The sequence below is a fragment of the Oryctolagus cuniculus genome, chromosome 19 (assembly GCF_964237555.1).
Source record: "Oryctolagus cuniculus chromosome 19, mOryCun1.1, whole genome shotgun sequence".
In the NCBI taxonomy this organism is placed as follows: domain Eukaryota; kingdom Metazoa; phylum Chordata; class Mammalia; order Lagomorpha; family Leporidae; genus Oryctolagus; species Oryctolagus cuniculus.
The window spans coordinates 32261057-32284287 of record NC_091450.1 but is presented as its reverse complement, the minus strand read 5'-3'; the positions used below and the strand labels follow the sequence as shown (position 1 = coordinate 32284287).

The following is a 23231-nucleotide window of genomic DNA, read 5'->3' as shown; positions in this document are numbered from 1 at the left end:
ATGTCTAAGACTTCTCACTGCTTAGAGTAAGAGTGGTATTGGCCAATTCCTGCAGGGTGGAGAACACTTGACAGCAGCATTGCTCATGTCTGTCAGGTACTAGCTTAACAGTGGGGATTCTGGATGGAAAGTGGAGCAGCTGAAACTTGAACTGACGCCCATATGGGATGCTGGCATTGAGGTGGTGGCTTAACTGTTATATCACAGTCCAGGCCCCTGATTGAAGGTTTTAAGGAACCTTGGTGCTAAATCTTCCCCATCCAGGTAGCAGTAGTAAGATTCTTGTATTCATTAACTGAAGGATGATACAGACATAGTGATAATCGCTATGTCTGATCCCATTATTAACTGTTAAGCTCATAGAGAGACCGGGCTGCGGCTCACTAGGCTAATCCTCCGCCTGTGGCGCCAGCACCCCTGGTTCGAGTCCTGGTTGGGGCTCCGGTTCTGTCCTGGTTGCTCCTCTTCCAGTCCAGCTCTCTGCAGTGGCCCGGGAAGGCAGTGGAGGATGGCCCAGGTCCTTGGGCCCTGCACAAGCATAGGAGACCAGGGGGAAGCACCTGGTTCCTGGCTTCGGATCAGCGCAGCGCGCTGGCCGTAGCGGCCATTTGTGGGGTAAACCAACCGAAAGGAAGACCTTTCTCTCTGCCTCTCTCTCACTGTCTAACACTGCCTGTCAAAAAAAAAAAAAAAAAAAAAAAAAAAAAAAAAAAAAAAGTCATAGAGAAAGTTCATTGAGAGAAAGCCTGATACAAAGACAGAGAAGGGCTGTGTCTTTGCTTACCTGTTGGTTTAATGTTAATGTTTAGAAAATCAAAAGGTTGAATCCAGTGGGACCAGCATCATGTGGGACTGAGGGTTGGAAGTTGTGGGTGTGGGGACCAGGGGTAGATTCTGACTACTATCTCTAACACAGGGTTCATTAGCATGTCCATAGATGGGTCTTGACTTCTGCATCCAGTCCCTCAGCTTTCCCATTTCTGTCCTCTTTATTTTCTCTGCATCTGGGCTCAGACCCATGGGAGGGGCCAACGAGTCGAGTGTCTCCGAGTTCCTCCTCCTGGGACTCTCGCGGCAGCCCCAGCAGCAGCGGCTGCTGTTTGTGCTCTTCCTGAGCATGTACCTGGCCACGGTCCTGGGGAACCTGCTCATCGTCCTGGCCATCGGCACAGACTCCCGCCTGCACACCCCCATGTACTTCTTCCTCAGCAACCTGTCCTTCGTGGACGTCTGCTTCTCCTCCACCACCGTCCCCAAGATGCTGGCCAATCACGCCCTCGGGAGTCAGGCCATCTCCTACTCTGGCTGTCTCACGCAGATGTACTTTGTTTTCCTGTTTGTAGATATGGACAATTTCCTCCTGGCCGTGATGGCCTATGACCGCTTTGTCGCCGTGTGCCACCCCTTACATTACACAACAAAGATGACTCGTCAGCTCTGTGTCCTGATGGTCGCTGGGTCCTGGATCATTGCCAATCTGAATGTCCTGTTGCATACCCTGCTGATGGCACGACTGTCATTCTGTGGGGACAACGCCATCCCCCACTTCTTCTGTGATGTGGCTGCTCTCCTGAAGCTATCCTGCTCAGACACACGGCTCAATGAGATGTTGGTTCTTTTTGAAGCAGGACTGATCATGATCGCCCCCTTTGTTTGCATCCTGGTGTCGTATGTCTTTATTGCTGCTGCTGTGCTGAGAGTGCCCTCCATTCGGGGCAGGTGGAAAGCCTTCTCCACCTGTGGTTCCCACTTGGCTGTGGTGTTTCTCTTCTATGGCACCATCATATCCTTGTATTTCAACCCTTCGTCCTCACACTCGGCTGAGAAAGACATAGCATCTGCAGTGATGTTCACGGTGGTCACTCCCATGCTGAACCCTTTCATCTACAGCCTGAGGAACAAAGACATAAAAGCTGCTCTTGGGAAAGTGGTGGCCATGAGATTTCTGTCTACTCGGTAATGATCCAGGCTAACTAAATCGTATAGGTAACTGATTTCCAAGAAAATTCTGTTTGTGTTTTCTGCTGTGGGAAATGTGGTACTTGCTTTGTAAGAGAAGCATGTAGTATACATCTTGGGAGAACAAAACTCTTGATACAGATTATTTGGGAAAAAAGATGGAAAGAGACTGTTTCATCAGATGACTTGACTCTTGCAATTTTCAGTGCCCTCCAGTGAAACCCACCCCACACTACACCTGGATAACGTGGGTGTTGAATAATTTGTGTTTCTTACTCAATTAGACAAGACTGAGCATGCACCCTCGTGGAATAGTGAGGCATCTCAGTAGGAAGTTGCCACGGAGAAATTAGGGGCCTGGGATTGTGTGAAGTGATGTTGGTGAGGAATGAGGCACTGGGCTTTTTGCTCAGGATCAGAAGCTGTTACAGAGGAGGGACCATTCTTGACCTTTCTTTCTGTCTCTCTCACTGTCCACTCTGCCTGTCAAAAAAAAAAAAAAAAAAAAAAAAAAGCCGGCGCTGCATCTCACTAGGCTAGGCTAATCCTCCACCTAGCGGCGCCAGCACACCAGGTTCTAGTCCCAGCCGGGGCGCCGGATTCTGTTCCGGTTGCCCCACTTCCAGGCCAGCTCTCTGCTATGGCCCGGAGTGCAGTGGAGGATGGCCCAAGTACTTGGGCCCTGCACCCCATGGGAGACCAGGATAAGTACCGGGCTCCTGCCTTCAGATAGGCGTGGTGCGCCGGCCGCAGCTGCCGGCCGCGGCGGCCATTGGAGGGTGAACCAACGGCAAAGGAAGACCTTTCTCTCTGTCTCACTGTCCACTCTGCCTGTCAAAGAAAGAAAAAAAAAACAGGAGGGACCATTCTGACTGGACCATTTACTGTATTTTATCCAGAATGAAGCAAGAGTTGACTAAGGCCAAGGTGTAACTGACAAAGCTGCAGCAGTTGCTCATTTCAGTCCCCTTAGGGGGGCAGTGGATGATTCCTGTGGCTAGGACAGTATTCAGGTGTTTGTGCTCAGACAGGATTGCAGAGTGGCCGTGTTGTCCTGCTCCATGACGGGCACGGAGTGGCCTTATTTGATGGTGAAGTTCTGTGAACATCTCCGTGTGAATCTGGTTGGTTTGGGAGTTCCTGGCCAGCTCCTGAGTGTCGTGATCATCGCTATTTTTCAGTTTGCAGAGCTTGTCCTGAGTGTGTTTGAAGTGAGATCAGACTTGTTGAGGCTGAGTGAGAGGTTTATGCAGAACTCCAGAAAGCCCTGACTTGGCAATTTTTTTGAGCCAGTGATTTTTATCTTCTTATCTGAGCTTTATGTATCACTGAGTGTTACGTGAGGAGTATGCATAAGTTAATAAGAAATATCCCTCACATGATCCTCATCTTCACTGAGGTGCTTATCCCCTGCAGACTCATTGTCACCCTCATCCCCTCCACAAGGTAGCCCCTCTCTGAGCCTAGTGGGTGCAGATACGGTGTAAAGGCCGACCCCTCCTCATTCCAGAAAGAACAGCCTGACACATGCATGGGCAGCCGCCCTCAGTAGTTGACCTTGTAAGTGAACTGTGTCCTAGTGCTTTTCATCTGTTGTCCCTGCCTTGCCCCGCCCTGATCTGTGGACTTCTGGGCCCACTCGCCGCTTCCAGGCCTCTGACCAGCAAGGGGCTTCTCAGCCATCCTCCGTTGAGTGCTCAGTGTTTAGGGATGAATTACGGATGTCATTTCTCTCTTCACAGGGTGTTTGTTTATGGAAGGTTTGATCTGGCCCTACACCTGTAGCATCTCTCAACTCTGTAGTAACCCTTGGTAAAACATTGTGTTGTGGGTTCCCTGTAGCACTAGGCTGCCCAGCCTGGATGGCAGTGGGGTCGTTTTGCCCTGGCACTGGTTCTCAGATGTGGCTGAAGGAAATATTTAAATATCCACTAGAATCCCTCTGTCTGGGCATGTCATTCAACTACATTTTTTCCACCGTCTGTTCTTTGTATCTCAGCACACTCAGTTATTTCTGTTCAGATAGTAATTTTCAAATAACTGCTTATCTAAATTACTGCCTGGCTTCCGCACTTTTATTATATAGCCCTTTATTTATTTCCATCAAGTCTTGCTGAATGTTCTCACTCATAATTGTTTCTGCATGAAAACAGAGTAAATTTACTATTTAACAGTCTGATTTCACATTGTTTGGAAAATGATTGCAGGAAATGTATTGACAAATATGTGAAGCTTATAATTTTCTCCTTGTGTTTGGACTTTAGCAATTTTACTGTGCTGTGTCTGGCTTTGGGTCTCTTTGTGTTTGTTCTACTTGAAGTTCATTGAGCATGCTGGGTGTGTAGGTTATGTTTCAAAAAATTTGGGAAGTCTTTAGTCATTATTTCTTCAGATTTTTTCCCTCTCCCTTGTCTCCTCTCTGGCCACTACTCCCATTTTGTGTCATTTGATACACCTGATGGTGGCCACATTTCTTTGACACTAGATCTTTTTTCCTTGTTCTTTTTCTCTTCAGTTTGCATATCTCTGTCCACTAACCTCACATTTACTGATTTGTTCCTCTAGAGGTTCAAGTCTTTTGAGTCCCTGTAATGAATTTTTAAATTTCAGATACTGTATTTTCCAACTCCAGAATTTCCATTTGGCTGTTTACCCTCACACAGTATTTAATTCTTTATTTTATGATGCAGCATTGTCATGACACTTCAATTTACTTCTTTATGCTGTGCTTTAGTCCTATGGTCATTTTTACAGTGTATACTTTATAATATCTTTTATTATTTTTTTGACAGGCAGAGTTAGACAGTGAGAAAGACAGACAGACAGAAAGGTCTTCCTTTCTGTTGGTTCACCCCCCAAATGGCTGCTACAGCTGGTGCCCTGCAGCCGGTGTGCTGAGCTGATCCGAAGCCAGGAACCAGGTGCTTCTTCCTGGTCTCCCATGCGGGTGTAGGGCCCAAGGAGTTGGGCCTCCTCCACTGCCTTCCCAGGCCACTGCAGAGAGCTGGACTGGAAGAGGAGCAACCGAAACAGAATCTGGCATCCCAACTGGGACTAGAACCTGGGGTGCCCTCGCCACTGGCAGAGGATTAGCCAAGTGAGCCGCGGTGCCGGCCTACATTTTTTTTTTTTTATTACATTGAAATCTGTTCACTCTCATGTGTAGTTTCTTTTTTAAGATTTATTTTATTAGGCCGGCGCCTTGGCTCAATAGGCTAATCCTCTGCCTGTGGCGCCAGCACACCGGGTTCTAGTCCCAGTCACCCGGTTGTTTTTCTTCCAGGCCAGCTGCTCTCTGCTGTGGCCCGGGAGTGCAGTGAAGGATGGCCCAAGTGCTTGGGCCCTGCACCTGCAAGGGAGACCAGGAGAAGCACCTGGCTCCCGGCTTCGGATTAGCGCGGTGTGCTGGCCGCGGCGGCCGTTGGAGGGTGAACCAACGGCAAAGGAAGATCTTTCTCTCTGTCTCTCTTTCTCACTGTCTACTCTGTCAAAAAAAAAAAAAAAAAAAAAAGCTTTATTTTTTTTATTTGAAAGAGTTACAGAGAGAGATGAGAGACAGACAGAGGGACAGACAGAGAGAAAGATCTATCTGCTGGCTCCCTCCCTAAACCTCCCTAAATACTGCAATGGCCAAGCCTGTGCCAGGCCAAATCCAAGAGCCTGGGACTTCATCTGGTTTTCCCATGTGGGTTGCTGGGGCCTAAGTACAGGAGCTGTCTTCTGCTGCTTCCCCAGGTGCATTAGCAGAGAGCTGGATCGGAAGTGGAGCAGCCAGGAGTTGGACTAGCACTCATATGGGATGCCAGGGTCACAGGCTGTAGCTCTGTCCACTATACCACAATGCAGGTCTCCATAGCATGTTGTATTTCTTGCTTTTTTGGTGTATGTGTCATAATTTCCTGTTTCTTTTATGCTTTCTAATTTTTGTTGTAAACTGGACATTTTGGATCATATTTTTTAACACCTTGAGGTAGTGGTTTCTTCCCTGGACTTTGTTATTGTGGTGTGCCTGTTTACTTATCTAGTTTGGCTGGGTTATTTTAGTGAAGTCCCCCGGCCACTTTGGGTTCACTGAGAGTCACCCAGTGATGGCTGTTGATTTGGGAGGGCTCTTTTCTACTCTTTGTCTGATCATGGCAGCTGTTAAACTCCAGTAATTGCCAGATTATTGCTCTACTGATTCAGAAGAGCATACCTTCCTCTACAAAATAATCAAGTCAAATTATGAATCCTTTGAAGGAATCTTATTTAAAGGTTTATTTTTTTAATTTGAAAGGTAGAGCTACAAAAAGAGAGTGAGAGTGAGTGAGAGAGAGAGAAGGAGGGAGGGAGGGTTGAGGATTTTACATCTGTTGGTTCACTCCCCAAATGGGCATAATGGCTGTGGCTGGGTCAGCAGGAATGAGGAGGGTCTCCCACAGGGTTTGCAGGGGCCTAAGCACAGCGGCCATCTTCTGCTCTCTGAGGCACGTTAGCAGGGAGCTGGATTGGAAGTGGGGTAGCTGGGTCTTGAACCAGCACTCGTGTGGGATGCTGGTGCCGCAGGTGGTGGTTTAACCCACTGCACCACAATGGCAGTCCCAGGAAGGAATGATTTCTGAGGTCACTGTTTGGTGTTTGTTTTGACCCCAAGGTAGGCTCTTCCCAGATGTCTTATCCTTTGTGTTTTTCTCCTGCAGTCCGGCCAGTCTGCAGTCTAGGCTTTATCTTCATTTGATGAAAGAAACCTCAACCGTTCTCGAGAATACCCTTAGCTTTCAACCTCATGCTTTGTTGCACGTGATGCCAGTTTCTTTGGGAAGAGGTTAGGAGTGATCTTTCTAGGACCTGCTTCTCCTCTGAGCAGAATCTCTGAGTCCGGGCTCTGGAGCAGGGGTGGAGACAATGACAGAGATTCTCTCTGAGTGACACTCTCAGTGCAGACGGTAAGTGTGTGTGGGAGAGGTGAGCAGCCTGAGGTCCTCTACTCTTGCCTCTACTTGCATGGAACAACAGCTTCCCCAGTCGGAGGCAGGGCTTTCAAGACCTCAGGATTCTCAGTAGGCCATGCCCCAGTCGGAGTTGGGCTGGAGAAGGGAGACCTGACTTCTGAACTGCACTCATCTGGGGCTGAGCCTTCGCACAGGCCGCTGAGCATATGATGAGGAACGCAGAAGTGCAGCGCATTCTGAGAATGAGACCCTCTGGCTTGGAGCTGAGGGAACAGGGAGCCCTGTGTTCTTGGCTGCGCTAGTCTACAACAAAGCTCCTGTCATGATGAGCTGGGAAGCAGTGGGTTAGCAGAACTCCTCTTACTGTCACACTGGCTCAGGCTCTCTTTTACTCTGATTTTTTACTCTTTACAAAAACACATCAACAAGCACCTCTATAGGTATCCTGATCATTTCTTTAAAAACAGACATTCTGGGAGCTGGTACTGTGGTGCTGTGGGTTAAAGCCCCAGTCTACAGAGCCAGCATCCTCTATGGGTACCGGTCCAAGTCCTGACTGCTCCACTTCCCAACCTGTTCTCTGCCATGGCCTGGAAAATCAGTAGAAGATGGCCCAAATCCTTGGGCCCCTGCACCCACGTGGAAGACCTGGAAGATGCTCCTGGCTCCTGGCTTCAGATTGGCACAGTTCTGGCCGTTGCGGCCATCTGGGGAGTGAACCAGCAGATGGAAGACCTTGCTCTCTCTCTCCCTCTTTCTGCCTCTGCCTCTCTGTAACTCTGCCTCTCAAATAAAGAAATAAATCTTTTTTTTTTTTTTTTTGACAGGGAGAGTTAGACAGAGAGACAGAAAGAAAGGTCTTCCTTCTGTTGGTTCACCCTCCAATGGCCGCTGCGGCCGGCGCACTGCACTGATCTGAAGCCAGGAGCCAGGCACTTCTTCCTGGTCTCCAATGCGGGTGCAGAAGCCCAAGCACTTGGGCCATCCTCCACTGCCTTCCTGGGCCACAGCAAAGAGCTGGACTGGAAGAGGAGCAACTGGGACAGAATCTGGCGCCCCAACCAGGACTAGAACCCGGGGTGCCGGTGCTGCAGGCAGAGGATTAGCCTAGTGAGCCGTGGTGCCGGCCTAAATAAATCTTTAAAACAATAAAAAGTAGACATTCTGGATGGTATTAGACACTTTGCATATTAAATATTTCCCAGTTGCCTTCCAGAAAGTTTTTATGAAATTATTTTCCCTAGGAAATGTGATTACCTTCTTACTACATCTTTGTCAAGCCTGGTTACTTAAATATTTTACTTACTTACTTGCAGGTAGATACATATAGAGACAGGGAATGCTCTTACCTGCCGGTTCACGTCAGTTGGGGATGGGCTAGGTGAAATGGGTGAGTTGGGAATGAAATCTGGAACTCCCATGTGGCAGGAACATAAGTGCTTGAGCCATCACCTGTTGCCTCCCAGGCTGCACATTAACAGGAGTCAGGAGCCAGAGCGAGAAATCGAACACAGCTACTCCTTTTGGGGTACGGGGTAAGTCTACCTGCAGGCTGAGGGCCTGCCCCAGCTGTGGTTATTTGAATTCTTTTGAACTTTTGAGCTGATCTGAAACCAGGAGCCAGGAGCTTCTTCCAGGTCTCCCACACAGTGCAGGGATCCAAGCACTGGGGCCATTTTTCACTGCTTTCCCAGGCTATCAGCAGGGAGCTTGATCAGAAGAGTGGCAGCTGGGACACGAACTGGCCCCTATATGGGATGATGGCACCGTAGGCAGAGGCCCAACACACTATGCCACAGCACCTGCTCCTCATAAACTATTTTTGTGATTATACAATTTTATATATCCTTGTTATAGAATGTTTTAGAAAATGCAGGAAGTTATGAAGAAAGAAGCTTAAACATGCAATAATTTCATCATTGAATGAACCCTCAATAAATAGCTTGTGTATTTCTATCCAGTCCTTTGCCTTTGCAAAATAGTCAATGTACTTACATCTATGGACTAGTGAATTATGACTACATTCTATATCAAATGCTGCAGTATGCTTTGGGGGGCTTACCATCCATTATGTAAGACTTCTGTTATTAAAAACCCTTAAAAACTTTTAAAAGATTTATTTTATTGGACCGGGAAGTAGCTAAAGTTTGGGCGATGGCGATTCTGGAGGCCTTGTTCCGGGGCCGACTGGAGGCTACGGTCCCCCCGCGATAGACCGAACCTGAGTGGCCAGCTCTAGGGCCCCGAGGGTTGGAGGGGTCCAAGACGCCCAGCAGCACCATGCAGGTGAGCTTTGTGTGCCAGCGCTGCAGCCAGCCCCTCAAGCTGGACACGAGCTTCAAGATCCTGGACCGGGTCACCATCCAGGAGCTCACAGCTCCATTACTTGCCACAGCCCAGGTCAAACCAGGAGACCCCCAGGAGGAAGAGGCTAACTCAGGAGAGGAAGCATTTATTGAAACTCGCCAGGATGGTTTCTCTCGCAGATTCATGCCCCCAGCCAGGGTGATGTCTACAGAAAGTGCCAACAGCTTCACTCTGATCAGGGAGGCGTCCGACAGCAGCACCATGGAGAACCTCAGCCGAAGACTGAAGGTCACTGGGGACCTTTTTGACATCATGTCGGGCCAGACAGACGTGGATCACCCACTGTGTGAGGAATGCACGGATACTCTCTTAGACCAGCTGGACACTCAGCTCCATGTCACCGAAAATGAGTGTCAGAACTACAAGCGCTGTTTGGAGATCTTGGAGCAGATGAACGAGGTTGACAGTGAGCAACTGCAGAAGGAGCTGAGGGAGCTGGCCCTGGAGGAGGAACGGCTGGTCCAGGAACTGGAAGATGTGGAAAAGAACCGCAGAACGGTGGCAGAAAACCTGGAGAAGGTCCAGGCTGAGGCTGAGTGGCTGGATCAGGAGGAAGCTCAGTATCAGAGAATACAGTGAATTTAAACGACAACAGCTGGAGCTGGATGATGAGCTGAAAAGTGTGGAAAATCAGATGCATTATGCCCAGATGCAGCTGGACAAGCTGAAGAAGACCAACGTCTTCAATGCGACCTTCCATATCTGGCACAGTGGGCAGTTTGGCACAATCAACAACTTCAGGCTGGGCCGCCTGCCCAGTGTTCCTGTGGAATGGAATGAGATTAATGCTGCTTGGGGCCAGACAGTGTTGCTGCTTCATGCCCTGGCCAATAAGATGGGTCTGAAATTTCAGAGGTATCGACTGGTGCCCTATGGAAATCACTCGTATCTGGAGTCTCTGACAGACAAATCTAAGGAGGTGCCATTATACTGTTCTGGGGGGTTGCGGTTTTTCTGGGACAAGTTTGACCATGCAATGGTGGCTTTCCTGGACTGTGTGCAGCAGTTTAAAGAAGAGGTTGAAAAGGGCGAGACACGTTTTTGTCTTCCATACAGGATGGATGTGGAGAAAGGCAAGATTGAAGACACAGGAGGCAGTGGCGGCTCCTATTCCATCAAAACCCAGTTCAATTCTGAGGAACAGTGGACAAAAGCTCTCAAGTTCATGCTGACAAACCTCAAGTGGGGTCTTGCTTGGGTGTCCTCACGATTTTATAACAAATGACTTTTTCGTTAGGGGATGTTTGCCTTAAAGGCTTTAAAATTTGTTTTGTTTGCAGAAAGTTTAAATTTGGGTAACATTAAACAACATATGTTTACAATACCAAAAAAGAAAATCCACAAAAGCCACTTTATTTTCAAGTATCAGATGACAGTCTCCTGAGCTACCACATGCCATGTACAGCACCGACCCTTGTCACAGTTTTGACTCTTATCCCATGCCTGCCTTTCCCTCTCTCCCCTGAAAACAACTAATTTAATTTTGTGGGTTTTTTTTTTTTTAAGCTGAGTTGAACTGAGATTGACGTGTTCTCACTGGACTTTAGCTCTCTCGACTTCCTGCACTTAAAATACGAAATAGAAACTTCTGTCTCCACTGAGAGACACGTTGGAGGCACACAGTTGGATAATGTGGGAAATGACATCTAAGCTTTGTCTGGTCACCGTGTGATGTGCTCAGACTCTGAAACTGAACACTTCTCCCTCAGTTCTAGTCCTGAATGTCTACTCTGCTCCGTGTTAGCGATATGAAGTGGTGTTTGATACTGTTTGAGACATTATTGAGAGATTTAATTATTTGTAATAAAAGATTTGCTACAGGCTGAAAAAAAAAGATTTATTTTATTTATTTGAAAGAGTTACAGAGAGAGGTATAGACAGAGAGAGAAGTCTTCATCTGCTGGTTCACTCCCCAGTTGGCTGCAATGGCCAGAGCTGTGCTAGCCCAAAGCCAGGAGCCAGGAGCTTCTTCAGGGTCTCCCACATGGGTGCAGGGGCCCAAGGACTTGGGCCATCTTCTGCTTTCCCAGGCTATAGCAGAGAGCTGGATCGGAAGTGGAGCAGCTGGGTCTCGAACCAGAACCCATATGTGATGCCAGCGCTTCAGGCCAGGGCTTTAATCCAACTGAACCACAGCACTGGCCCCCAAAATCTTTTTTTTCTAATGAGCAAATCCAAATTTATTTTAACTCCATGTCATTTTCAAAGTGTTCTAAAACCTCTTAAATTAGTGGGAGCCCTAGTTCCTTGGGACAGCATGCTGGAAGTACAGAAGTTTGTCACCTTTCTCTACAGTTCCCCAGCATTTCATCCAATCCAAGTCCAAAGCTTCAGAAAGCCGGGAGTTGTCTCTTCAGTCTACTCTGCTGGTTCCTGATTTTTCTTCCAAGGGAAGGAGGTCAACATATTTCATACAGGGAACAAAACCACAGTTGAGCTTCCAGCTTAGGTGTGTGTAAGATGGAATGGGGAAAGACCCCACTGACTCCACAGAAAAGGACACAGTGGAGATGGATTACTTCTTTACAGCCTTGTGAAAATGAGGAAAAAAGGGGGAAAAAAAAGATCCTGAGATGCTGCAGAACATAAATGATTAAAAAAATTTACAAATGAGGATCCATTTGATAGATAAGAATCTCTTCATAAATGGAAGCTCTGCCCCTACAAATGGGGGGCCTTAGGAGACAGCCAGGATCTGATGAGCAATCTGCCACCATGTAAATAAAAATCTGAAGAACAGCTCCTGTTAATGTTGAGGCCAGACAAAATGGTAGGAGAATGGGAAAAGAGAAAAAAGCCCCGAACAGATGGGGAAATGCTGCCATTGGAGTGGTATAAAAAAATCCCAGCTGAATTTATAATGGTGGTGGGTGATTTAGCCTCCTCTCTGTTCTGTTGTAGGGCCACAGACCTTGACCAAGCAGAGAATTGTAGACAAAGATAGAAAGAGGGGCTTGAAGATGGTGGATTTTGACTCCTGATGTTATTGTCCAATTGCTTTTTCCTACTTAAAGTAGACTTCGGTGGCTGGGAAGCCTAGCCTTCCAAGACCAGAATCGGTGTGAGTCGGTGGTTATGGGAAGGGGCTGGGGTGGGGCTGCAGTGGGGCAGGGAGACCCTGCTCTGCTGGCGGTCCTGGGTGGAGAAGACGAGCCGTGCTTCGGAGCCCGGGGTGCAGTGGGAAGGGGATGAGGCAGGAGCAGCAAGGGGGGGTACAGGACCCACCTCAGCCCCCAGCTTCACTTTCTTCTAAAGGTTCCCCCTGGGGGCATTCTCTGCAATCTTGGAGGCCTTCTTTTTCTTCTTCTGGGTTTTATGACTTGCACAACTCTGAAGGGGGGCGGTTAGCTCCGTGACCTCCAGCTCTGGCTTACAGAGGTCGGGCTCAAAGGGACCACTGGTTATCCTCATGGGGCCGCTGGGCAAGAGCAGAACTGTAAATTTAAACTGGGCAGCAAATTCATCCTGCTCCTCACAGAGAACATTAAACGGCTGTAGCAGTTCGTGTTTGGCACATTCCACCACACCCATCCGAGCCTTCTCATCTTCACATGCTCTTAAGGTAAAGGGCATCAAAACGCCTTTCCACCTCCCTGAGGAAGGCACGCGAGGTTTTCATTTTCAGGCCATATTGTTTAGATGGGTCTCGTTTCTCAATGGTGGTTCCCTGTCCTGCATTCTTGGCCTTGTCCTCTCCTGAGCTGACGAGGACATCCACGGCATACACTTCATGCACCTCGAATTCAGCTTTTCCTGGTCCTTCTGCTGGTCTGTGGGATTCTGGATAATGGTTTTCTCTTCATCGTTGACATGTTGCTTCAGTTGGAGTGACAGCATGCCTTCCATTGGCATGCAGTTAAATGAGTGGGCAACCTTGTTCCAGGCTTCTGTCACCTGTGTGTTCTGATTTCCAGGTTTGACCAGGCGCAGGGCAGCTTCAGCACAAAGGTGAGCTGCCTTAATGACACCTGCTTTCCGCCCTGTTAGTTGGGTCCCCTGAGCTATACCAACCACAAAAGTGTGAGCCACATTAGCAATAAGGCCATCCACAGGGACCCCAAGGTCAATTGTTACCAAGTCACCTTCCTTGAGAATGTAGTCCTGATCACTCTTCCAAGGGGAGCAGTGACAGACAGTTATTTACTAAAATAGTGGCAGGAAATGCAGTACCTTTTTTCATCTATTTTCCTTCTTGAAGATTTTCCCTGTTTCTTCTATAATCATGGCATCACCCTTCTCACACGGGCTCAGCACGGACACACCTGAGCTGGATGCCTCCACCAAAGACCGAAGTACCCGGTTGGCGATGTCGCCCCCCATCTTATACTTGGTCACAACCAGGTCCTCTGCGATAGTTTGCTCCTCGTCCTCACCTGGCATCTTCCCACCACCACCACTGCAGCCGCATTTTCCCTGAGCCGCCGTCTCTGTCACCCTTCCCAGCCACAGGCTGTGGTCAGAGTCCCTACGATCCATGAGGAGAATGCGAGCAAAAGCGAGAGCAAGCAAGGCAGTGGTTGGGCAGGCGGGTGAGAGTGAGAGCAAAATCTGTCTTTTAAAATACTACAATGGTGCACTTAAAGATCTGAACAGTAACGTGGTCAGTGTGGAAAACTAAAAGGGGGAACAAAACTTACTGAAAATTGCAAACCATGTGTAGGCGCACAATCAAGAGACCTTCACAACTTTTCGCCTTTTTAAACTTGTAAAAATGAAGTCTAGGCGGGCATTTGGCACATCTCTTAAGATTCTGGTTTACTCTCAGAGCAAAGGCTCCTCTTCCTCAAAGGCTAAGCCCTTGTGCTATGATTTCAGTCAGTTTCTCCCCCACAGCTTCCTGTGCTCGAAGCCTGGTTCTCTGTAAGTGTGCTGTGAAGTGGTGGACCTGAGTAGGGCAGGGTCCAGTGAACGCCACTGTCAGGATCTTCACTTCGCACTGAACAGGATGATCTCAATAGAAAAACCTGCGGTAAACAAGGATTCCTAAATGTGTGGAAGTAGTCAGGAGAGGCAAACCAATGGACACAGAGATGCTCAACCTCAAAACCCAGGGTTGAGGGACTGACAGGAAGTGTGTAGGGAAAGATGGATTCATCCATCAAGTTGGTATCCAAAAAACCTGGTTTTTAAGCAGGGAACCCACTTGATCATAAACGATGTGGCAGCCAGTTACCAAGATGACCCCCAGTGATCCCAGCCTCCTGTAATCCCTCCCACGTTGATCTGGGATGAGTGTGCAGGAAGCAGTGGCGTGTGACTTCTGGAACTGTGACTTAAAGGATGTTGTGGCTTCTGTCATGTGTCTTGAAGCCCTGCTCGGGGGACACCAGCAGTTCTGTGTGAGGACACATCACATTAGCTCTGTATGGAGGTCCAGGGAGCAAGTGAGGTTGCTGCCAATGGCAGTGAATGAAGGAGAGCTCTCTTCGAGTTGATTCTGCCTCTACCCCACAGCTCTGGCCCCTGTTGTACTTCTGATCCAGCTCTCTGCTGACATGCCTGGGAAACCAGCGGAGAAAAGTCCAAGTACTTGGGCCCCTGCACCTATAAGGGAGACCCGGAAGAAGCTCCTGCCTCACAGCTTCAGCCTGGCCCTGCCTAGGTTGTGCAGCCTTTTGGGGGAGTGAACCAGTGGATGAAAGATCTCTCTCTTTCCTTCTCTTTCTGTATCTCTGCCTTTCAAATAAATAAATAAATCTTTTTTTAAAAAGATAAATTTATGGTGAATGGAATTCAAATGTAAGTTAAATAAACTTTGTACCCAAATAGTGAACAAAGAATTTTGAAATCCATAGATTGTTGTTCATAATACGCATTTCTGTCAACTTTTGAAATTCCCTAGTATTTGTGTTTATATATTTCAGTTATCTTTTTCCTTTTCCCTGTGTTGTACATACATACAGCATGTGTACTTACTGGTTAGCTTTCTGGTTGGACTCAGAAGTTCCAGTCTGTCGTGACAGGATCATGACCAGAGCAGAGACCTGGTTGTGGACCTGCATGCGGTAACTGGTGGGACTATGAGTTGTGTCCCCATTGCGTGAAGGATGGCTGCATCTTGGTAGGCCAGAGAATCTCTTTTCTACCGAAGAGCAATTTGGGTAGAGGGGTGTGTGTGGCTGTTGTGCAGTGGGGTGGTGAATACGGTGGTCATTTCTCAGGGTTCCCGACTTATGTATCCCCCTTCCAAAGCTTAGAGAATCACCTACCTCATAATTCTTGGGGGAATAGTGTCCCTATAGAACCAGAAACCCTGAGTAGCTGATTTCCCAGCCCCTCTTGCAGCTGAGATGTGGGCGGGTGACTGCCCTTCAGATACCCCTGAACTCAGTCTTGGACACAACAGGAGATCAGGTAGAACTTTATCTAGCAGTGACAGCCGTTGTCACCAGATGAATTCCCATGGAAGTAGTGCTTCTAGTGGCATCTCTTGTCCAGGGAGAGCAGCATGCAAGCCATGAACTGCAACACTGAGAGGCAGCAGCAGCATGTGAATGCTGATCAGACCAGGGTGGTGGCTCAGTGTGGGCCACTGGAGCTGCTGTGTGGTCCTCCGAGCCTTGTTCTCCAGCCGTCCAGTGTTTCAGAGGTGTCCTCTGTGGTTTGAGTATGTCCCTCAAAATGTGTATGTTGGAAACCTAACGCCCAAAGCAACACTGCTGATAGGTGAGCCCGATCAGGTTGTTAGGTTCTGAGGGCTCTGCTGTAAAGAATGGATTGAGGCCAGCATTTGGGGTTGGGTTAGTTCTCACAGGAGCGAGTTCCTGTTAGCAAGGATGAGATCCTGCTGGTCTGCTCTCTGTCCTGCCCTGAGATTCCCTGCACCATTCTGCGATGCAGCACGCACATCCTCACCAGACGCATCCCTTGATCTTGGGACTTTGGGTCTTCAGAACAGTGAGTGAGTCAGTGAACCTCTTTTCTCTATGAAGCTAGTCTGTAGTATTCTGGCATAGCAGAAGAAAATGGACGAGACGCTGTCTATTATGACCTTCATGAAACCCTTTTCTGCTTCCCTGAGGAAGACTTGATGCTAGTGTTTTCAGCTCAGAGCCATGAGTGAGCCACAATGGAGCAGCTCATCAGAAAATGATAGGACCCTGAGGTGCACAGCTGTCAGTCCTTACCCTAGTTCTCCACTTGTTTCTGTTTATGGTTTTTTGTTTTTGTCTGCAGGTGTTTGCTTTTTCCTCCCCGAGTTAACCAGGAGAAATCTGTAAGCTACTGGATTTACATGTTACAGTTTAAGTCATGACTGTTGAAGAACAAGACAGTGGGGCTGGCGCCACGGCTCAATAGGCTAATCCTCCGCCTGCGGCGCCGGCACACCGGGTTCTAGTTCTGGTCAGGGCGCCGGATTGTGTCCTGGTTGCCCCTCTTCCAGGCCATCTCTCTGCTTTGGCCCGGGAGTGCAGTGCAGGATAGCCTAAGGCCAAGTCCTTGGGCCCTGCACAAGCATGGGAGACCAGGAGAAGCACCTGGCTCCTGGCTTCGGATCAGTGTGGTGCGCCGGCTGCAGCAGCCATTGGAGGGTGAACCAATGGAAAAGGAAGATCTTTGTCTCTCTCTCTCTCACTGTCCACTCTGCCTGTCAAAAACAAACAACAAACAAAAAACAAGACAGTGTAAGAATGACAGTTTCTCAGGCCAGGTTCAAGGTTCCCTAACCATTCATGATGCCTCTTTGAGCAGGCATGATGGAATTTAAATTGTGGTTCTGAAGGGTCTGTGGATTAGGGGGCCATTCTAAGAAGAGGATGATCCCATAGTGAGCTGGAAAGACATACCCAAAGAATTCAATTCTGGGAGCATGGGTTTCCTCAATCATGTAGGCTCTGTACTCCCTGGTACATCTCTCCTGATTACTAAAATGCTGTGCTCTGTAGCCTTAATGCTACCCTGGCATCCCTGTCAGCACATACTTCCCTTATTCTGTGCAGTAACTGACTGGATCTAAGATAAGCATGAAATAGCGCCAACTACTGTGAAAATAATGTGAAGATTGACTTTGAAAGCCTATAAGCGTAGGATGAGATGAACAGGATGAGGTTCTAGGGAGTTTTCTGTGGGACTTGCCACTGTCCATATTGCTTTGTCTCCAAGTTCCTAGCCAAGGGTTAGATCACATCCTTTGCCGTCATTGCTGAGTCCACGGGGATTGGGAAATAGATGGGACAATTACCTTGAACTTGTCTGTAATGAGACTCTCAGGGAGTCTGGTCTCAGGGGTCATGGAAGCCATGTAAACACCTGTCTGTGACTCCCCACACATCCTTTCTGCACGGAGGGGGAAGGCTGTGACCATCTCCTCTTCCCTAGCTCAGAACCTGCCTGTATGTCTAAGACTTCTCACTGCTTAGAGTAAGAGTGGTATTGGCCAATTCCTGCAGGGTGGAGAACACTTGACAGCAGCATTGCTCATGTCTGTCAGGTACTAGCGTAACAGTGGGGATTCATATTTAAGATTGATATTATTTGATTCATATTTAAGATTGATATTATTTGAAATGCAGAATTAGAGAGGGATAGAGTGACGGAAAGAGAGAGATAGGTGTTTTTTGTTTGTTTGTTTGTTTTTTTGACACAGTGGACAGTAAGACAGAGAGAAAGGTCTTCCTTTTGCTGTTGGTTCACCCTCCAATGGCCGCTGTGGCCGGCGAATCACGCTGATCCAAAGCCAGGAGCCAGGTGCTTCTCCTGGTCTCCAATGCTTGTGCAGGGCCCAAGGACTTGGGCCATCCTGCACTGCACTCCTGGGCCACAGCAGAGAGCTGGACTGGAAGAGGGGCAACCGGGACAGAATCTGGCACCCCGACCGGGACTAGAACCCAGTGTGCTGGCGCCGCAGGCGGAGGATTAGCCTAGTGAGCCACAGCGCCGGCTGAGAGGTGTTTTATCTGCTTGTTCACTTCAAAAATGTCCAAAACAGCCATGTCTTGGTGAGGCTGAAACCAGTAGCCACTTGATCACAGTGTTCCATGTGGGTGCAGAGACCCAAGCAGTTGGGCCATCCTCTGCTGCTTTCCCAGGGAGAAAGCATTAGCAGGGATCTAGATGGGACTTGAACCCACACCTATATGGGATGCTGGTGTTGGAGGTGAAGCCTTAAAGTTTTACGTGTGATGCAGGCCCCTGGTTGAAGGTTTTTAGGAACCTTGATGCTAAATCTTCCCCATCCAGGCAGCAGTAGTAAGATTCCTGAAATCATTTTCTGAAGGGTGATACAAACATAGTGATAATCAGCTGTTTCAGTTCCCTCTATGAACTGTTAAGGTCTTAGAGAAAGTTCATTGAGAGAAAGCCTGAGAAAGCCTGAAACAAAGAGAAGGGCTGTGTATGAGCCTACCTGTGAGTTTAATGTTAATGTTTAGAAAATCAAAAGGTTGAATCCAGTGGGACCAGCATCATGTGGGACTGAGGGTTGGAAGTTGTGGGTGTGGGGACCAGGGGTAGATTCTGACTACTATCTCTAACACAGGGTTCATTAGCATGTCCATAGCTGGGTCTTGACTTCTGCATCCAGTCCCTCAGCTTTCCCATTTCTGTCCTCTTTATTTTCTCTGCATCTGGGCTCAGACCCATGGGAGGGGCCAACGAGTCGAGCGTCTCCGAGTTCCTCCTCCTGGGACTCTCGCGGCAGCCCCAGCAGCGGCTGCTGTTTGTGCTCTTCCTGAGCATGTACCTGGCCACGGTCCTGGGGAACCTGCTCATCGTCCTGGCCATCGGCACAGACGCCCGCCTGCACACCCCCATGTACTTCTTCCTCAGCAACCTGTCCTTCGTGGACGTCTGCTTCTCCTCCACCACCGTCCCCAAGATGCTGGCCAATCACGCCCTCGGGAGTCAGGCCATCTCCTACTCTGGCTGTCTCACGCAGATGTACTTTGTTTTCCTGTTTGTAGATATGGACAATTTCCTCCTGGCCTTGATGGCCTATGACCGCTTTGTCGCCGTGTGCCACCCCTTACATTACACAACAAAGATGACTCGTCAGCTCTGTGTCCTGATGGTCACTGGGTTCTGGGTCTTTGCCAACGTGAGTGTCCTGTTGCATACCCTGCTGATGGCGCGACTGTCATTCTGTGGGGACAACGCCATCCCCCACTTCTTCTGTGATGTGGCTGCTCTCCTGAAGCTATCCTGCTCAGACACACGGCTCAATGAGATGTTGGTTCTTTTTGAAGCAGGGCTGATCACGATCGCCCCCTTTGTTTGCATCCTGGTGTCGTATGTCTTTATTGCTGCTGCTGTGCTGAGAGTGCCCTCCATTCGGGGCAGGTGGAAAGCCTTCTCCACCTGTGGTTCCCACTTGGCTGTGGTGTTTCTCTTCTATGGCACCATCATATCCTTGTATTTCAACCCTTCGTCCTCACACTCGGCTGAGAAAGACATAGCATCTGCAGTGATGTTCACGGTGGTCACTCCCATGCTGAACCCTTTCATCTACAGCCTGAGGAACAAAGACATAAAAGCTGCTCTTGGGAAAGTGGTGGCCATGAGATTTCTGTCTACTCGGTAATGATCCAGGCTAATTAAATCGTATAGGTAACTGATTTCCAAGAAAATTCTGTTTGTGTTTTCTGCTGTGGGAAATGTGGTACTTGCTTTGTAAGAGAAGCATGTAGTATACATCTTGGGAGAACAAAACTCTTGATACAGATTATTTGGGAAAAAAGATGGAAAGAGACTGTTTCATCGGATGACTTGACTCTTGCAATTGTCAGTGCCCTCCAGTGAAACCCACCCCACACTACACCTGGGTAACGTGGGTGTTGAATAATTTGTGTTTCAGAGGCCAGCGCCGTGGGTCAATAGGCTAATCTTCCGCCTTGCGGCGCTGGCACACCGGGTTCTAGTCCCAGTCGGGGCGCCGGATTCTGTCCCGGTTGCCCATCTTCCAGGCCAGCTCTCTGCTATGGCCTGGGAGTGCAGTGGAGGGTGGCCCAAGTGCTTGGGCCCTGCACAAGCATGGGAGACCAGGAGAAGCACCTGGCTCCTGCCATCGGATCAGCACGGTGCGCCGGCTACAGCGCACTGGCTGTGGCTGCCATTGGAGGGTGAACCAACGGCAAAAGGAAGAGCTTTCTGTCTCTCTCTCTTACTGTCCACTCTGTCAAAAAAATAAATAAATAAAAAATAAAAATAATTTGTGTTTCTTACTCAATTAGACAAGACTGAGCATGCACCCTCATGGAATAGTGAGGCATCTCAGTAGGAAGTTGCCACGGAGAAATTAGGGGCCTGGGATTGTGTGAAGTGATGTTGGTGAGGAATGAGGCACTGGGCTTTTTGCTCAGGATCAGAAGCTGTTACAGAGGAGGGAGCATTCTGACTGCACCATTTACCGTATTTTATCCAGAATGAAGCAAGAGTTGACTAAGGCCAAGGTGTAACTTACAAAGCTGCAGCAGTCGCTCATCTCAGTCCCCTTAGGGGGGCAGTGGATGATTCCTGTGGCTAGGACAGTATTCAGGTGTTTGTGCTCAGACAGGATTGCAGAGTGGCCGTGTTGTCCTGCTCCATGACAGGCACAGAGTGGCCTAATTTGATGGTGAAGTTCTGTGAACATCTCCGTGTGAATCTGGTTGGTTTGGGAGTTCCTGGCCAGCTCCTGAGTGTTGTGATCATCGCTGTTTTTTAGTTTGCAGAGCTTGTCCTGAATGTGTTTGAAGTGAGATCAGACTTGTTGGGCTATGAGAGGGGTTGATGCAGAACTCCAGGAAGCCCTGCCTTGGCCGCTTTTTTGAGCCAGTCACTTTTATCTTTTTTTTTTTTTTTTTTTTTTTTTGGACAGGCAGAGTGGACAGTGAGAGAGACAGATAGACAGAGAGAAAGGTCTTCCTTTACCATTGGTTCACTCTCCAATGGCTGCTGTGGCCGGCGCACTGCGCTGATCTGAAGCCAGGATCCAGGTGCTTCTTCCTGGTCTCCCATGCAGGTGCAAGGCTCAAGCACTTGGGCCATCCTCCACTGCACTCCCTGGCCACAGCACAGAGCTGGACTGGAAGAGGGGTAACCGGGACAGAATCTGCGCCCCGACCGGGACTAGAACCCAGTGTGCCGGTGCTGCAGACAGAGGATTAGCCTCTTGAGCCATGGCACTTTTATCTTCTTTGAGCTTTATGTATCACTGAGTGTTACGTGAGGAGTATGCATAAGTTAATAAGAAATATCCCTCACATGATCCTCATCTTCACTGAGGTGCTTATCCCCTGCAGACTCATTGTCACCCTCATCCCCTCCACAAGGTAGCCCCTCTCTGAGCCTAGTGGGTGCAGATATGGTGTAAAGGCCGACCCCTCCTCATTCCAGAAAGAACAGCCTGACACATGCATGGGCAGCCGCCCTCAGTAGTTGACCTTGTAAGTGAACTGTGTCCTAGTGCCTTTCATCTGTTGTCCCTGCCTTGCCCCGCCCTGATCTGTGGACTTCTGGGCCCACTTGCCACTTCCAGGCCTCTGACCAGCAAGGGGCTTCTCAGCCATCCTCTGTTGAGTGCTCAGTGTTTAGGGATGAATTACGGATGTCATTTCTCTCTTCACAGGGTGTTTGTTTATGGAAGGTTTGATCTGGCCCTACACCTGTAGCATCTCTCAACTCTGTAGTAACCCTTGGTAAAACATTGTGTTGTGGGTTCCCTGTAGCACTAGGCTGCCCAGCCTGGATGGCAGTGGGGTCGTTTTGCCCTGGCACCGGTTCTCAGATGTGGCTGAAGGAAATATTTAAATATCTACTAGAATCCCTCTGTCTGGGCATGTCATTCAACTACATCTTTTCCACTGTCTGTTCTTTGTATCTCAGCACACTCAGTTATTTCTGTTCAGATAGTAATTTTCAAATAACTGCTTATCTAAATTACTGCCTGGCTTCCGCACTTTTATTATATAGCCCTTTATTTATTTCCATCAAGTCTTGCTGAATGTTCTCACTCATAATTGTTTCTGCATGAAAACAGAGTAAATTTACTATTTAACAGTCTGATTTCAAATTTATTTTGATTTGAAAATGATTGCAGGAAATGTATTGACAAATATGTGAAGCTTATAATTTTCTCCTTGTGTTTGGATGTTAGCAATTTTACTGTGATGTGTCTGGTTTTGGGTCTCTTTGTGTTTGTTCTACTTGAAGTTCATTGAGCATGCTGGGTGTGTAGGTTATGTTTCAAAAAATTTGGGAAGTCTTTAGTCATTATTTCTTCAGATTTTTTCCCTCTCCCTTGTCTCCTCTCTGGCCACTACTCCCATTTTGTGTCATTTGATACACCTGATGGTGGCCACATTTCTTTGACACTAGATCTTTTTTCCTTGTTCTTTTTCTCTTCAGTTTGCATATCTCTGTCCACTAACCTCACATTTACTGATTTGTTCCTCTAGAGGTTCAAGTCTTTTGAGTCCCTGTAATGAATTTTTAAATTTCAGATACTGTATTTTCCAACTCCAGAATTTCCATTTGGCTGTTTACCCTCACACAGTATTTAATTCTTTATTTTATGATGCAGCATTGTCATGACACTTTACTTCTTTATGCTGTGCTTTATTCCTATGGACATTTTTACAATGTATACTTTACAATATTTTTTATTAAAATTGAAATCTATTCACTCATGTAGTTTTTTTTTTTTTTTGACAGGCAGAGTGGACAGTGAGAGAGAGAGAGACAGAGAGAAAGGTCTTCCTTTGCCGTTGGTTCACCCTTCAATGGCCGCTGCGGCCGGCGCACCGCGCTGATCCGATGGCAGGAGCCAGGAGCCAGGTGCTTTTCCTGGTCTCCCATGGGGTGCAGGGCCCAAGCACCTGGGCCATCCTCCACTGCACTCCCTGGCCACAGCAGAGAGCTGGCCTGGAAGAGGGGCAACCGGGACAGAATCCAGCGCCCCAACCGGGACTAGAACCCGGTGTGCTGGCGCCGCTAGGCGGAGGATTAGCCTAGTGAGCCACGGCGCCGGCCTCATGTAGTTTTTTTTAAAGATTTATT

General features: G+C 48.3%; 2 protein-coding genes, 1 long non-coding RNA gene and 2 pseudogenes across 4 annotated transcripts in view; 4 read left to right on the top strand and 1 right to left on the bottom strand.

Moving 5' to 3' along the window:
• The window catches only part of LOC138846929 (uncharacterized), a 99218-nt gene that overhangs the window by 31287 nt on the left and 44700 nt on the right, over nucleotides 1–23231 (top strand). The window lies entirely within an intron of this gene.
• On the top strand, nucleotides 711–11091 carry LOC100344195 (olfactory receptor 1f45-like). The gene has a single exon (XM_070064034.1). The coding sequence runs from the start codon at nucleotides 938–940 to the stop codon at nucleotides 1958–1960; it is 1023 nt and encodes a 340-aa protein (XP_069920135.1). The 5' UTR covers nucleotides 711–937; the 3' UTR covers nucleotides 1961–11091.
• On the bottom strand, nucleotides 9017–14417 carry LOC138846928 (proliferation-associated protein 2G4 pseudogene; annotated as a pseudogene).
• LOC100344446 (beclin-1 pseudogene) lies at nucleotides 9021–11091 on the top strand (annotated as a pseudogene).
• Nucleotides 17877–20204, top strand: LOC100344957 (olfactory receptor 1f45-like). The gene has a single exon (XM_051836266.2). It carries the CDS (start codon nucleotides 18838–18840, stop codon nucleotides 19774–19776), a length of 939 nt encoding a protein of 312 aa, XP_051692226.2. The 5' UTR covers nucleotides 17877–18837; the 3' UTR covers nucleotides 19777–20204.

Excerpts from the sequence above, each read along its gene's own strand:
- LOC100344195 (XM_070064034.1), top strand. The coding sequence starts at position 938 with ATGGGTCTTGACTTCTGCATCCAGTCCCTCAGCTTTCCCATTTCTGTC.
- LOC100344957 (XM_051836266.2), top strand. The coding sequence starts at position 18,838 with ATGGGAGGGGCCAACGAGTCGAGCGTCTCCGAGTTCCTCCTCCTGGGA.